General features: G+C 54.4%; 5 protein-coding genes across 5 annotated transcripts; 3 read left to right on the top strand and 2 right to left on the bottom strand.

Annotated features, from left to right (window-relative positions):
* Positions 1-475: 475 nt before the first annotated feature.
* Positions 476-1952, top strand: DCS_01007 (major facilitator superfamily transporter; the record flags this gene model as incomplete). The annotated part of the gene is made up of 2 exons (XM_040798342.1): positions 476-717; positions 884-1952. The coding sequence occupies 2 exons, from the start codon at positions 476-478 to the stop codon at positions 1950-1952; spliced, it is 1311 nt and encodes a 436-aa protein (XP_040659225.1).
* Positions 1953-6232: 4280 nt separating this feature from the next.
* On the top strand, positions 6233-8246 carry DCS_01006 (translation elongation factor 1 alpha; the record flags this gene model as incomplete). The annotated part of the gene is made up of 5 exons (XM_040798341.1): positions 6233-6237; positions 6327-6363; positions 6623-6685; positions 6943-7081; positions 7138-8246. The coding sequence occupies 5 exons, from the start codon at positions 6233-6235 to the stop codon at positions 8244-8246; spliced, it is 1353 nt and encodes a 450-aa protein (XP_040659224.1).
* Positions 8247-8654: 408 nt separating this feature from the next.
* Positions 8655-11418, bottom strand: DCS_01005 (uncharacterized protein; the record flags this gene model as incomplete). Its single annotated transcript, XM_040798340.1, has 3 exons — positions 8655-9986; positions 10040-10317; positions 10368-11418. The coding sequence occupies 3 exons, from the start codon at positions 11416-11418 to the stop codon at positions 8655-8657; spliced, it is 2661 nt and encodes an 886-aa protein (XP_040659223.1).
* A 348-nt stretch (positions 11419-11766) lies between these two features.
* DCS_01004 (MAGE protein) lies at positions 11767-12890 on the top strand (the record flags this gene model as incomplete). The annotated part of the gene is made up of 4 exons (XM_040798339.1): positions 11767-11796; positions 11862-12081; positions 12139-12270; positions 12322-12890. 4 exons carry the CDS (start codon positions 11767-11769, stop codon positions 12888-12890), a joined length of 951 nt encoding a protein of 316 aa, XP_040659222.1.
* Positions 12891-13078: 188 nt separating this feature from the next.
* On the bottom strand, positions 13079-13484 carry DCS_01003 (uncharacterized protein; the record flags this gene model as incomplete). Its single annotated transcript, XM_040798338.1, has 2 exons — positions 13079-13153; positions 13203-13484. 2 exons carry the CDS (start codon positions 13482-13484, stop codon positions 13079-13081), a joined length of 357 nt encoding a protein of 118 aa, XP_040659221.1.
* Between the last annotated feature and the right edge of the window lie 504 nt (positions 13485-13988).

Below are 13988 nucleotides of genomic sequence, written 5' to 3'. Positions count from 1 at the left end.
GGCCGTTCATTGGCGCCTTGTTGACCTGGTCGTAGAGTGGAACTGGTCATCAAGAAACAGCTCGAAAACGACTTAGTGTCATTCGGCGCGCAGGTACACACCTACAACTACTGTACAGAGCTTCAGTTCCAGTCGTTCTTCCACATTTCAAGGTCAAGAAAATGCCACGACGGGGACGTCCTGTTGGACTCGCTGTTTCTCATCGTTGATTATAACTCCTCGATCTGTAGTCTGAATTTGGCATTTCATGCGACCGAATTGCGCGTGCCATTTGGATTCCCTCCCGCCCCCCCCTCCCCCCTTGACTCCGACACGACTCCTGTGACGGCCCATCCATCAGGGAAAAAACGGACGCGATTAGAGTCGGATGGCGGTCGTCGATGCCGCGACCCGGAAGAGGGTTCTCCGAGTCATCGTCGTCTCTCTTCTCCTTGATCTGGTACGCTCGACTTGGATGACGTTTGCGTGGACGAACATGACTAGTACTGACGCAAACCACGTACGACAGATCTCGTTCACATTCATCCTCCCGTTGTTCCCGAAGCTTCTCGAATTCTACCGCGACCGTGAAGCCCCCTCGCTTCTTGAGCATGGCCCGCCGACTCTTCTGCAGCGAGTCCTCGGCGGTCTGAACAGATACAAGGCTGCGTTTTCTAGACCGATCGCATCGCGACACGATATTGTCTTGCTCGGAGGCGCCATGGGCTCCCTCTTCTCGTGCGTGCATCGCCAACCCTGTCCGCACCCCCGTCCCCGTCCCCATCACCGTCCCCATCCCTGTCCCATTTCGGAAGGGAAAGAAGAAGAACACAAGATGCCCATCGGTATATCAATCGTCGTCGTCGTCGTCGTCGGGATGCTGACCCAGAACTGCCCTTGACAGCCTGCTGCAGGCCGTCGCCTCGCCCGTCATCGGCTACCTCTCAGATCGCTATGGTCGACGACGGGCCCTCCTCGTTTCCATGAGCGGCAACATCCTCTCCGTTCTCCTCTGGGTCGCGGCAGTCGACTTTCGCACCTTCATCGCGAGCCGCATCGTCGGCGGCCTGTCGGAGGGCAACGTCCAGCTCGCAACGGCCATGGCCAGCGACATCTCGGACGAGGCCAACCGCGGGTCGACCATGGCCATCATCGGTGCCTGCTTCTCCGTCGCCTTCACCTTCGGCCCAGCCCTCGGCGCGTGGCTGAGTAGCCAGACGATCGTGGCGGCAAACCCGTTCGCCGCCGCCGCCGGCTTCAGCCTGGCATTGATCGTGGCGGAAACGGTGTACATCTATCGTTGCCTGCCAGAAACGCTACCCTCCTTGACGGGTGGCGGGGGCAATGCCGTGGATGGGACGCCGAAGGGAGAGAGAGAGAAGCCGAAAGGGTCGGCGGCTGTGGAGCGGACAAATTCGCCCGCGCTGTTGTACGCCGTCAACTTTCTCTTCCTCCTGTTCTTCTCCGGCATGGAGACCTCGCTGTCATTCATGACCTACGACCTCTTCTCCTTCACCTCGGGCCAGAACGGCAGGCTCCTGGGATACATCGGCCTCGTCGCCTCGGTGCTCCAGGGCGGCGTTTCTCGACGGCTGCCGCCCCTGCTCTCGGTCCGGATCGGTGTCGCCTCCTGCTTCGCCGCCTTCGTCCTCCTCGGCCGCATCACCACCGTCGGCGGCCTGTACGCGGCGGCGACGTGCCTCGCCATCACTTCGGCAACGGTCGTGACGAGCCTCAACGCGCTGACGAGCTTCGAGGCCAGCGACGCCGAGCGCGGAAGCAAGCTCGGCCAGCTTCGCAGCTGGGGCCAGCTGGGTCGCGGCATCGGGCCGGTGCTCTTCACGAGCGTGTACTGGTGGGCCGGTCGCGCTTACGCGTACGGCGTCGGAGCGACGGGCATGGCCATCGTTGCCACCGCTGCCTTCACGAGACTGGCGTCGCCGAGAGGCGCCGGGAGGCCGACGGCACCTTGAGACGAGATTCGGTCAGAGGCATCATGTGGTTCCGTGTCGGACCGGTGCTATGATGGGTTCTGCATCGAATGAAATGAACATTCTTGCGCGGCCTTGCAAGCACAGCCGTCGAGGTACTTGGCCCGTGATCTGGGAGTGTCGCAGAGCAGCGTAGAAAAACGGCACATGGAGTTGTCGTCCCTGAACTGGCCGTCATCGATGGCTAGACAGAGCACTGGTCGGCAAGAAAGACCGGAACAAGAGGAGACGACGCGATTGCAGGCCGGAGCAATGGCTGTGCCCTTGAGACGACTGGGTGGACCTTGCCCAGCTGGCTCGGGCGCATCTGGATAGACATACAGGACGTATAACACCCCCCCACGTACGAGACAGTACGCAGCTCTGCAGTATGCGAAGTGGTCGCTTGGGAAAGCTGCTGGAGCCTAGGGCGTACAAGCATCCCCAGCGGCCGGGATAGGATTCTGGTTTATTCCGAGGGGAGTGCGAGGCATGTGGTGGCTACTCCATCCATCGTCCGACGAGTACATACGTAGTACTTAGTACCAGCAAGTATTCAAGTGGCTCGCAAGCCTGAAATGGAGTCAACTCCCTCGCAACTGGCCATGTAGTACAAGCACCCATGTCACCGAGCAACTACTGGTAAGCACTGCCGCCGGCATTTTGACTTTATTGGGTACTGGGCGTATATTCGTCTGCAGCTGGCAGGCGAGATTGGGGTGCACAAGCATTGTAACATGTAGTAGTGTACATGCATAGCATGCTAATAAGCAAACGGAACAAGTAATACGGAGTGCAGAGTACAGTACGGAGTATTTAAGTACTGCAAGTACGTGTGACTGATAGATAGTACTGAGTACTCCGTACTTGCTCGTCCTATTCATTAGTTGTACAGAGTTCATACGGAGTTCTTCACTACTACTAACGCACTACAGCACAGCACGTACGTGTACAGTACATGTGCAATGCTGTAATAATAGTTCCTAGTAGCTGCACAACGGTCATTCCACAACACAGCACAAGATGCATGTGGAGGAGGCACTTTTGCAGAATGCACCCACAAGTACGGAGTACGGAGTACTCCGTACCACAGTGCATCTAAGTACACCCCGTATTTCGGTATACAGTACAGTATGTGTACTCCGTACAGAGTACAATTTCTCTTGTACTCGGGACGTGTTCAATTGCCAAACCCCGTCGTCGTTGTCTCGGAGGAGGACTGGCAACTTACCTCGTCAAACCTGCCAGAGGACGGACTAATCGAAATAGGTGCTGTGCATGTCAGTACTGGCATGTCAGTACTGTGCAAGTAGCAAGCACTCCGTACTCCGTATTACTCCGTTTCGGCGGCACCCTGGCACATTTAGGACAGCACGAACCCCACCATGGTCCGGCAGAAGACGCCTCCTTGCATTAAGATCGTAGGCCAAAGTCGAGAGTGTGTCATGAGAAGAGGGGTAACGACCTCTCCGCTGACGTCGCATTGGACGGGGCGCCGAGCCGGCAATGCACGATACGATGGCAACAACAGCGAAAATGCGCAACAAGCACGGAGCGCAGGAGAGCGGTGATGCGTCGACGCACCATGCGGTATCCCGCCCCAGACGACGACACGTGAAACCAATCGATGACGGCTGGATGGGAAGGCGGCCGTGATTCGTGACCCATCACATTTGGCTCTCGCGGCGGCTGGTCGCGAGGGCGACGTGGTGGGGCAGCCACGAGGAGCAGCTCCCCGTAAGAGTTGTACATGTATTTTCTAGTAGAGGGGCAGTCCAGTATCCCGAGCACCTCCAAGCAAGTACAACTACCTAGTACTTACAACTACTGTGCATAGGTACCGTACCGCAAGCAAGTGCACCTACATGTTAATTACCTACCTAGTACGAAGTACGGAGCAGGTACAGTTCGATACGGAGTACGGAGTACAAGCATGTGTACTTACGGAGTACTACCGGATAGCTACCTAGTACTGTAGGTAGGTACGCACAGGTGCTCCTTACAGTACTGTGCTCTAAGTACTTACCTAGTAGTACCTAGTACTTGCTTGTACACCCCACACAACGGCTGCAAATGTAGTTACGTGTACTCCGTTCGGAGCACGGAGTAAGTTCTTACTGTAAGTATACTGGTAGGTAGGTAATTGGTAGTATAGGTGTATTTAGGTGATAGATGTACTGTTAGGTGTACAAGCACTCGGCTCCGTCCTCGTACCATGCATGTGCCTGCTGGCATCACCTTGCAGTCAGTTGCAAGGTACCGTGCGGAACAGTGCATTACCTTCGATAGCACCCAAATACAACTAGCCCATTGCACCTGTGCTCGCACATGGCACGGTGCCTGTCGAATTCCAACACTGGTATCATCCGTCCCCGACCGAGTCACCACCAACATTCATACAAAACAGGGGCTCGTGAGTCACACCGCACAGAACCGTCCGTCCAAACATTCTGTGTCTGATGTTAGGGTTTGGACCGCTTCGCATGCGGATTGGTGCAGCTTTTGGAAAGGGTTGCCGCGGATGGGTGATGGGCTGCTAAATCGCCTCCGAGCTATCCAAGGGCCTAGTTGTAAAGTAGGTACCAGGACGGAACAGTGACGTCCAGCTCGTCTCCACCTTGTCCCTGCCAACGGGATGAGGTCGTATCGGTCAACATCACACGTTGGAGGTACCAACTTACAGTACTTACAATACGGAGGACAGTACTTATATGTACACTTGCTCCGTACTTGCCCTGTTCTTGTACTAACACAACACGTACGTACGTGCTGGTACTTGCAGGATTTGCATTTTCCCCTGGAGTATTGTCCGCTATTAGATGTCGAGCCCATTCTGTATTTGTACTTCAGTGTACAGTACACCTACAATACTGTACTCCCGAGAAGCTACCAGTGCTGTACGGAGTATGCCTGTAACCTCTGTACCAGGTGTTGCGCTAGAATGAATCATCCGGGCAAGGCGGGCATTGCTGACGGCCCTTCTGACATTCGCAAAAGTATCAGTTAGTGGTGGGCCCTGTGAGTTTTGACGCATGAACCCAGATTTCCCTTGAACGACACATGCAAAACCCCAAGGTTCTCGACCGGAGGACGGCCATCAAGGGTCCTCTTGCGCAGGCTGTGCGAATCCAACACAAACCGCAGGCGGCGAGCGTTGACCGTGGTTAACCGTTTGCGGTATTAGGAGTTGCCTCCCATCACCAGTTGACAGTGGTGGCCTTCCACTATTACCTTCCTATACTCCGTCTCTGTTCATGTAGGTCAGGTGAGTAGTTGCAAGTATATCCCGCCATCAGACAATCCAACCTTTCTTGTCGCCTGTACTTGTTGTTGCTTGGCAGTACCGAATAGTAGCGTGCAGGCTGGGGGCTGATCGCGCAAATACCTGCGTCTGCACGAGTGCGCCTTCAACGACTTCTTGATACAAGTGCTGCATACTACTAACTAGTAATAGTAGTTGCAGCCATGCTCGTATGACCGCACTCGTGTCAATGAATAAACACAGTGCTATGGGGCGCACATCATTACTGCAGCCTGTACGGAGTAGGGACCAGCCAACCTTCGTAAGTAGCTGCGTGTACTTATTATGTGGTACAGTACTTTCAGACAACTCCCTGCTGTAAGTACTGTACCTGCCTCTGATACGTAGTACAGTAGGTGTACTTAAGTAAGTACTTCAGTGCACCTACTGTACAAGCAAGTACTTGTATTCCCTGTACTTGCAGTAGTTGCACAGTGGTGGAACTTTAGCACCTTGCATGTAGTAGGTAACTGTGAGCGACCGCAAGTACAGAGCCAGGCACAATCATCCCCGAATCTTGCTGCTGCTGCAGCTGCCACACCCACCAAATGGAAACGGCTCATTGAACCTGATTGGCTCCTTGCTCACGCACAGCAGACCACGTCAGAACGAAATTTTCCTGCGTAGAGGGAAAATAGCCTTCGGCTTGTTAGGGCTAGGCCGCTAGTCCGTTCAGGCTGCCCCTCTGGTTGCCCCGCGCAGGGAGGAGCAGCAGCTGCTCCACCCCCCTCCACCCACCTTTTAAATCTCCTCCTCCCACCTTTGCTTTGCGAAATTTTCTCTCTTTCTGCTCTTTGTCTCGCATACCCGGTTCAAGCATCCGATCTGCGATTTGTACGTTGCCTTCCCTCGGCCTTGCCTGAAGCATCATCGCCGCCCTCGTCGTCGCAGAGCTACCTCAACTGACACAAGCATTGTCTGCAGTTAAGCTCAGTCAAGCAATCCAATCGTCTCCCAATTTCAATCCAACAACACCGTCAACATGGGGTACGTCGTCATATCCGGAGGCATCACGTCTCATCCCACACGCCGTCGTCCTCCATACCATCGATCACCCATGCTGACCCAGTCATCAGTAAGGAGGATAAGACTCACATCAACGTCGTCGTTATCGTATGTTCGCCCCTCACCCACGCTTCTGCCGCCCAAGACATTCCGCTAACTCGCTCTCCAGGGGTGCGTAACACGATTCCAATGCCGTCATTTGCGGTGCACGTCGTACTGACGAAAACGCCAGCCACGTCGATTCCGGCAAGTCGACCACTGTGAGTCATCTTCCTGAAAACCCGCATCCTGCGGTGCTGCTACCCCGCTTGCCGTCACCGGCGTGGGGTTGCCGCCTGTGTCACGTTCGTACTGACCGAGACCACAGACCGGTCACCTGATCTACCAGTGCGGTGGTATCGACAAGCGTACCATTGAGAAGTTCGAGAAGGTAATTTTCCCACCCTGCTTGGTCTTTTGATCTCTGTTGCAGCACATTCATTGCACCTGGTCCGTTGGCCTCGGCCTGTGGCCTAACGTGGCTTGACATTACCCCTCCTTTTGCTTCCAAACAAATTTTTTCCGTTCACAGCACATGAAGTGGGGCTCCAAACCCTGCCATGGTCGTTCCTAGTCGCACCTCCCGCCGCTGCCTGAGCTGCCATTCCCCGCGTGCAAGAGCCATCGATCGCTGACTATCAATGACAGGAAGCCGCCGAACTTGGCAAGGGTTCTTTCAAGTATGCTTGGGTTCTTGACAAGCTCAAGGCCGAGCGTGAGCGTGGTATCACCATCGACATTGCTCTCTGGAAGTTCGAGACTCCCAAGTACTATGTCACCGTCATTGGTATGCATTTCCATCCCCCCCTCGTCCCCTGGCTTGCGTACTAACGCCGTTTCAAGACGCTCCTGGCCACCGTGATTTCATCAAGAACATGATCACGGGTACCTCCCAGGCCGATTGCGCTATCCTCATTATCGCTGCCGGCACTGGTGAGTTCGAGGCTGGTATCTCCAAGGATGGCCAGACTCGTGAGCACGCTCTGCTCGCTTACACCCTTGGTGTCAAGCAGCTCATCGTTGCTATCAACAAGATGGACACCACCAAGTGGTCCGAGGCCCGTTTCCAGGAAATCATCAAGGAGACCTCCAACTTCATCAAGAAGGTCGGATACAACCCCAAGACCGTCGCCTTCGTTCCCATCTCCGGTTTCCACGGCGACAACATGCTTGCCGCCTCCTCCAACTGCCCCTGGTACAAGGGCTGGGAGAAGGAGACCAAGGCTGGCAAGTCCACCGGTAAGACTCTCCTCGAGGCCATCGACTCCATCGAGCCTCCCAAGCGTCCCACCGACAAGCCTCTCCGTCTTCCTCTCCAGGATGTCTACAAGATTGGCGGTATCGGCACAGTTCCCGTCGGCCGTATCGAGACCGGTATCCTCAAGCCCGGTATGGTCGTTACCTTCGCTCCTTCCAACGTCACCACCGAAGTCAAGTCCGTTGAGATGCACCACGAGCAGCTCACCGAGGGTGTTCCCGGCGACAACGTTGGTTTCAACGTGAAGAACGTCTCCGTCAAGGACATTCGCCGTGGCAACGTTGCCGGTGACTCCAAGAACGACCCCCCCATGGGTGCCGCTTCCTTCGACGCTCAGGTCATCGTTCTCAACCACCCCGGTCAGGTCGGTGCCGGTTACGCTCCCGTTCTGGACTGCCACACTGCCCACATTGCCTGCAAGTTCTCCGAGATCAAGGAGAAGATTGACCGCCGTACCGGTAAGGCTGTTGAGGCTGCCCCCAAGTTCATCAAGTCTGGTGACTCTGCCATCGTCAAGATGGTTCCCTCCAAGCCCATGTGCGTCGAGGCCTTCACCGACTACCCTCCCCTGGGTCGTTTCGCCGTCCGTGACATGCGTCAAACCGTCGCTGTCGGTGTCATCAAGTCCGTCGAGAAGTCCACTGGTGCCGCCGCCAAGGTCACCAAGTCCGCTGCCAAGGCTGCCAAGAAATAAGCGGTCTTTGTCATCGGCTCGACACTCGGCGCTCGAGTTAGTGGTAGCTTGAGTTCTGGGGCGTTGTGTAATCACTTCTACGACGATACGATCTACTTTGCTACGGATGAGCACTGGCCTTTGGTCTCGGGCACATAATGAGGGGCTGAGATTTGGGTTTTTCTACTTCGGACTTCTCATGGTGTCCTTTACCAATCAAAAACTTAGAGTCTAGAAGTGTTGCCTGCGTTTTCCACTTCCCTCGCTCGCCTTGCGACCCCGTGCCTGCAACGTGCCAGTGACAGCGAAAACATTTCCCTGACCATCGTACGACCTGTGTCAATCCACGTCTGCTGCTCTTGCACAGTACATGGTACCTTTCTGAAGATTTGGTCAAAAGTTTTGCTTGTATGCTACCTGAAAATTTGGTCAAGGCCTTCGCGCCGCCTCGCTGTTATCGAGGGAGTTCACGCCCAAGGGTCCTGCCTCTTCGCTCGAGACCTCGGCGTCTGCTTCCCGAGTCGAGACCGTCTCATCATAACACGGCTCATCTATTATCTGAGCCCCAGTAAACTCGTCGCCTGAGCACTGCTGCATGAGCTTGTGTCCATCCTGCCATGGGAAGTGTTTCCCCAAGGCCACTTCCTCCACGAGCTGCAAAAAAGTCTTGTTTTGCCCTATGGCATGGAGGTCGCCAAGATTTGCGTGGAGGGAGAGTTCCCGTCGCTGGCCGGCGTGCTGGCCGGCTTCGATGCTGCTGTAGCGGAGGATGTGACCGTGCCATGCCAGCTCGACGACCTGATGAACCTCGAGGCCCGTAAAGAGGTAAGGAACTTCAGGCGTTTGCTCCGTCGTTGACTGGTCTCCCTTGGGTAGCCAGCTGCTGGGGATGGAGAATCGGGTCCTGCTCGGGGTTCTGAGTTGACCGGCGAGAAGGTTGAACTCAGACGCGGCGAGGAATGCCTTCAACGAAGACTGGTTGGCATTGAGTGGGAGGAAGCGGTGCTGTGTTAGACGAACGTCGACGGTTTCGCCGGGTAGCAGAATGTCCTTGACCTGCCACGGTGCGATGCCTTCGAGTGTCGAGTCGGGAGGTACGGAAAACGCCGCCAGGTCGTTGTCCGGGTTGACGGGGAGCCGGAGGCGAATCTGGGGGGGGAGATTGGCCTGCCCATGAGGCAATGGTGGTGTTGGGTCGGGGGTGAAATTGAGGACGATGGAGGCGGACTGCACGATGGCGTTGTTTTTGCTGACAGTGACCGATGTTAACGCCGCAGGGTGCGGGACCACGGGGAAGAGAATGCGTCGGTTCTTCGCCATCTTGGTCTCCCTCACATCGTCCTCTGTGTGGAGGATGTGTCCAAAGGTAGCCGTAACATGATTTGGGATTTGATCGCCTACAGTCACGCCAGATGATTTTCGGAGTAGAGCTTTGCTGGGCAGACTCAATGGCTTGCCATCCGCAGAAGATTCTTTGTAGATAGGGGTGACGTATCGCGACCATCGTCGCATCTTGTCTCTCCAGGACATGGCCTTTTTCTCCCGGTGATGCTCCAGAAAGATGCCATCGTTGACATCGCTGTTGTTCGGAGAGAGAATTTGGACATCGCTAAACTCGTCTTTTGACTGTCGCCGGGTCAACAACAATCGCAACACGATGTCTGCTGGAGTTTCTGTCGGGATTGTACACATCGATGCGTCATTCGACCCGGGGGTCGCTTGGGACTGGCCGATGTCGGCAAGCCACGATATCGAAAGCTCCTGGTGGAGTTAGCATTGGAAGCGATGGGGAAGTCAACGGCAGCGCAAGGTACCGAGTGCTTGGCCTGGTGCTCCAGAACCGTATTGGTGATGCGTTCGAGTTCTTCAAGGACAGGACTGAGGAGATTGTCTTTCGAAATATGCTTCGTCGATATTGTTTTAGACGAAATCAATCGAACGGCCTCGTCGATTCGGTCCAGAATAAGGGGAACAGTTGACTTGCGAGTGTACATGGCTATCCGGAAATCGTCAAGATTCGTTGATATCCTCTCATTGTTTGATGTATCCAAGAAATCGGCTCTCAATGATTCGATGACTCGGTTGGGGGTGCCTGAAGAGTAATGTTATTGGTGAAATCATGAGAATAGCATGAGTACGTACGGACAAGGAGGCGGAATGTGTCCGGCTTGAGCCATATCAACGTCCTACCTAAGCCCTCGACCTGCTCCTGGATCTCCAATTTCCACATGGTCGTCATAATCAACACTGCCTGTTTCTGTTTGGGCTTGAGAACGCCCCATTGGTTTGACTGTGCTGCTACCCATGGATCACGCCTAACCAACCATGAGTAGGACGGAGTGTCTGCTGCATTCAGCATCGAGTCACTGTTGCCCTTGCTAAAGTAGTCGATCAGCTGGCTCCCAGTAAACCCATCGACGAGGGCACTCATGAGTTTGTCGAAGTCTTTCCTTCGCAGCACTGTCGAATATTTAGGACGCAGTTCCTCAATATTTCTTTGCACTTCGGCAGAAAAGTCTGAACTGCAGTCGTCGTCCATTGGAACATTGTCTCCCCAGTGCACAGGAGAACCCGTGACCGCCGTATCTTCCTCAAGTATCGGCAACGGCTTCCTCAGATTCCGCATCTTATTTGGGTTTTTTATTATGAGGGCCTCAATCGGTTTTCCTAGCACCGTGACACCGAGATCCTGGTGGCGCAGCAAACCATGGCTAAACACCCGCCGCGGCCTCGCTGGACGTGGCTCGAGGGGCTGTGGCTTATTATCCAAGGGTAGGTCTTCTGATGGTGACTTCAAATCTTCGGTGCATGGTTCGGAAGTTTCTTGTATTTCAGGAATCTCGAGGCAGGACTGAGGAGGAGGCGCATGGGCGGCCGGCTTTGGAGGAAGCTCCCATTCAGCAGGTTCATCATCGTCATCCGATCTACTGCCCTTTCTCTGAAAATTTCCTCTTCGATTTCTCCTATTGCGGCCTTTGGATTTGGCCCCCGGTGCATATTCTTCGTCGGCGATCGATCCAGATATCAATGCTTCTATTCTCTCCTTGCTAGAAGGTCTCGAGTCATACGTGAAGCTTCGCAGCTGATTGTCGTGATGTTTCCGTCGATAAGTCTCGTGAATCGTGTTGCAACGTGCGAGGACGAAGCGGCATGTTAGGCACATGCGCGGCAGTGCGATCGCCCGAGACAACATGGGGAATTCCGGGTAGATCAGGTGCAACTGTCGCTACACTGCGATAGCGGTCTGGAAGTCTGCTCATCTACTGTATGGAACTGAGAACTAGTTTGCGGAGGGTCAAGACGATCGCTGATAACGATAAGTCTTATCGATACAACTAGATTAATTGCTACAGGTGCCGACGCGTCTCATCACCCCGCGACAATGGCAACTAACTTGACTGTTGCTTGTCAATTGAAAAGATGATTTGAACCAACGACTCGCACTGCAACACAAATAAAGTCAATCAAAACTTCCTACAATAACTACGGGCCGAAACAAAAACGATCGCGCGTGACGCGTCGTTGATTTAACTAATCCACAATGCCCCCGTCCCAGAGAAGGAGACGTCCGGTACCGCAACGCCATGCCACCTTCGGGAGCAGACTAGAGCGAAATTTGCTAACGACGATAAACAGGCCGAAGACGAGGAATCGGAGGAAGATGCCCCGCCTCGACAACGCCAGAATCGTGGTCACTCGGATGATGAGCCCGATTACGATTCCGGGGATGGCGTGGATGTTGACGGTGACCGAAATCACAACGCCGACAATCAGTTGGCCAAGAAGTTGGTTCGATACGCCCTTTCTTGCGAATATTCTCGGACGGCGATACGGAGGGATGGAATCAAAGAGAGGGGTAAGTAAAACTGGTACACATAGGAACAGAAACCGGTACAGCTGACGAAAGGCATAGTTCTCCTGAACCAAGGCCGTTCCTTCAAACGGATATTTGCTCTGGCACAAACACAGCTTCGAGCCGTCTGGGGCATGGAGCTTCGAGAGTTGCCGGTCCGAGAGAAGATGTCACTGCAAGAAAAAAGACAAGGTCATTCTGTTGCCGTTGCTCGACTCCCTAGCTGAAGCTAACGTCTCCCAGCGATGAACTCGCACTCGCAGGTTAAAACTGGCTCCGGATCGTACATCCTAACGTCGACACTACCAGCGGCGTACCGCACCGCTGCCATTATCAAGCCATCAAGAACGCCGAGCGCAGAAGAGGAAGCCTCATATGCTGCCTTCTACACTCTTGTTGTTTCCTTGATATGGCTGAACGCTGGCGAACTGAGCGAACAGAAGCTCAAGCGATACCTCATGCGCCTGAATGCGGACCAAAACTTTACCAACGAAAAAACAGAAGTAACGCTGAAGAAGATGGAGAGGCAAGGTTACGTGGTGAAGAAAGTTGAACGGCCTCCAATCGGGCATGACGGAGACCACACCATCACTTGGCACGTAGGACCGCGGGCGAAGGAAGAAGTCGGGCTCGACGGCGTCATGGGAATGGTGAGGGAAGTATACGACGAATGGAGCCCGGATATGGAGAAGAAGCTACGTGCCAGCTTTGGAATGAAGGCAAGGCAAGGAGCAACCGGCGGAGGGGGCGAGAACGGAACGGGGGAATATGGAAGCCCAGCCGGTGGTGGCGAAGGCAATGGCGAAGACTAGCTCACGCATTTCGAGAATAATGTGAACTCGACCGATCCTGCTCGCCCTGTGCACGCAGTTCTGCGTCATATTTGTATGAATAAACAAAAGAGCGCAGGAAATCCTGAAACGTGTGATCTTTACCGCCTGCCGGGGGTATCTCCCAATAACGCCACTAATAATCAAACCAATAACGACGGGCTGAAGAGTCAAGCGTTCCTCTCACGCGGGAGATCCACGTCGTCATCAGGCCCTGGTGGAGGGCCACTAGGCTGGACCATTTTCTGAGGATTGTTAGCTATGAATGGTGGATAGCGGACTGGAGAGGTATACTCGAATCAGGGCTGCGCGGACTTTGCTGATCGGCTCGTTTTCTGCAACAGCAATATAGGCAAGCATAGGTCGATGGCCGACCACGGACGAATACGTGTCGCGCTGGAGGTTCGTCGTCCACTCCCAGCTTGAGGTGTCTGGGTGGCCAGTCCCGAGGAACTTCGCCTGAAGACGGTCGAGTTCTTGCTGATTTCGGAGCTTGTCGGCCTGGAAGGAAATGTCAGGGGCGGGGAAGGTTCTCGGTAAAGTCAACCAATACAGGAACGTTGAAGGGCTTACCATTGCAGCGGGAACGAAAAATCGCAAGTAGACCGGATGCAGCAACGAGCAGGCTGAAGGCAAGCCGCACAGTCCAGCGGCTGAGGGAGCGCGTCGCGATACAAATAAAAACCCTCAAGAGCTAGGTGCTGGTGGGTTGATCGCAAGGCTGGTAAATCGTTGTCGTAAGTATGTCCACCTAAGGTGGAAAAGGAGTCGGGATTCGAATTACTGTACTAAGTATAGTTGGAGAAGGTCGGCAGAAATTCGGCTAAATACGGGAAAGCTGCAGTTTATACACAAGTAGGGGTGGGAGTGAATTGTCAGCCTAGCGCATATCGCCTACTTCATAGCAGATACCGACCATACAAGCCAACGAATGCAACGCTCGACATCTTTCTTGTTGACCGCCGTCTCGTTCGTAAATGTGATTCCCCCTATTTTCTGGATTTCTTTTCTGGTGACGCAACATTGAGGTTCTTTCGCGCATTTCCAACACGCCTCCGACAAATAGCCGAACCGACAGAG

Source organism: Drechmeria coniospora, chromosome 01 (genome assembly GCF_001625195.1).
Source record: "Drechmeria coniospora strain ARSEF 6962 chromosome 01, whole genome shotgun sequence".
Taxonomy (NCBI): Eukaryota; Fungi; Ascomycota; class Sordariomycetes; order Hypocreales; family Ophiocordycipitaceae; genus Drechmeria; species Drechmeria coniospora.
This window is presented reverse-complemented; position numbering and strand designations above follow the sequence as displayed.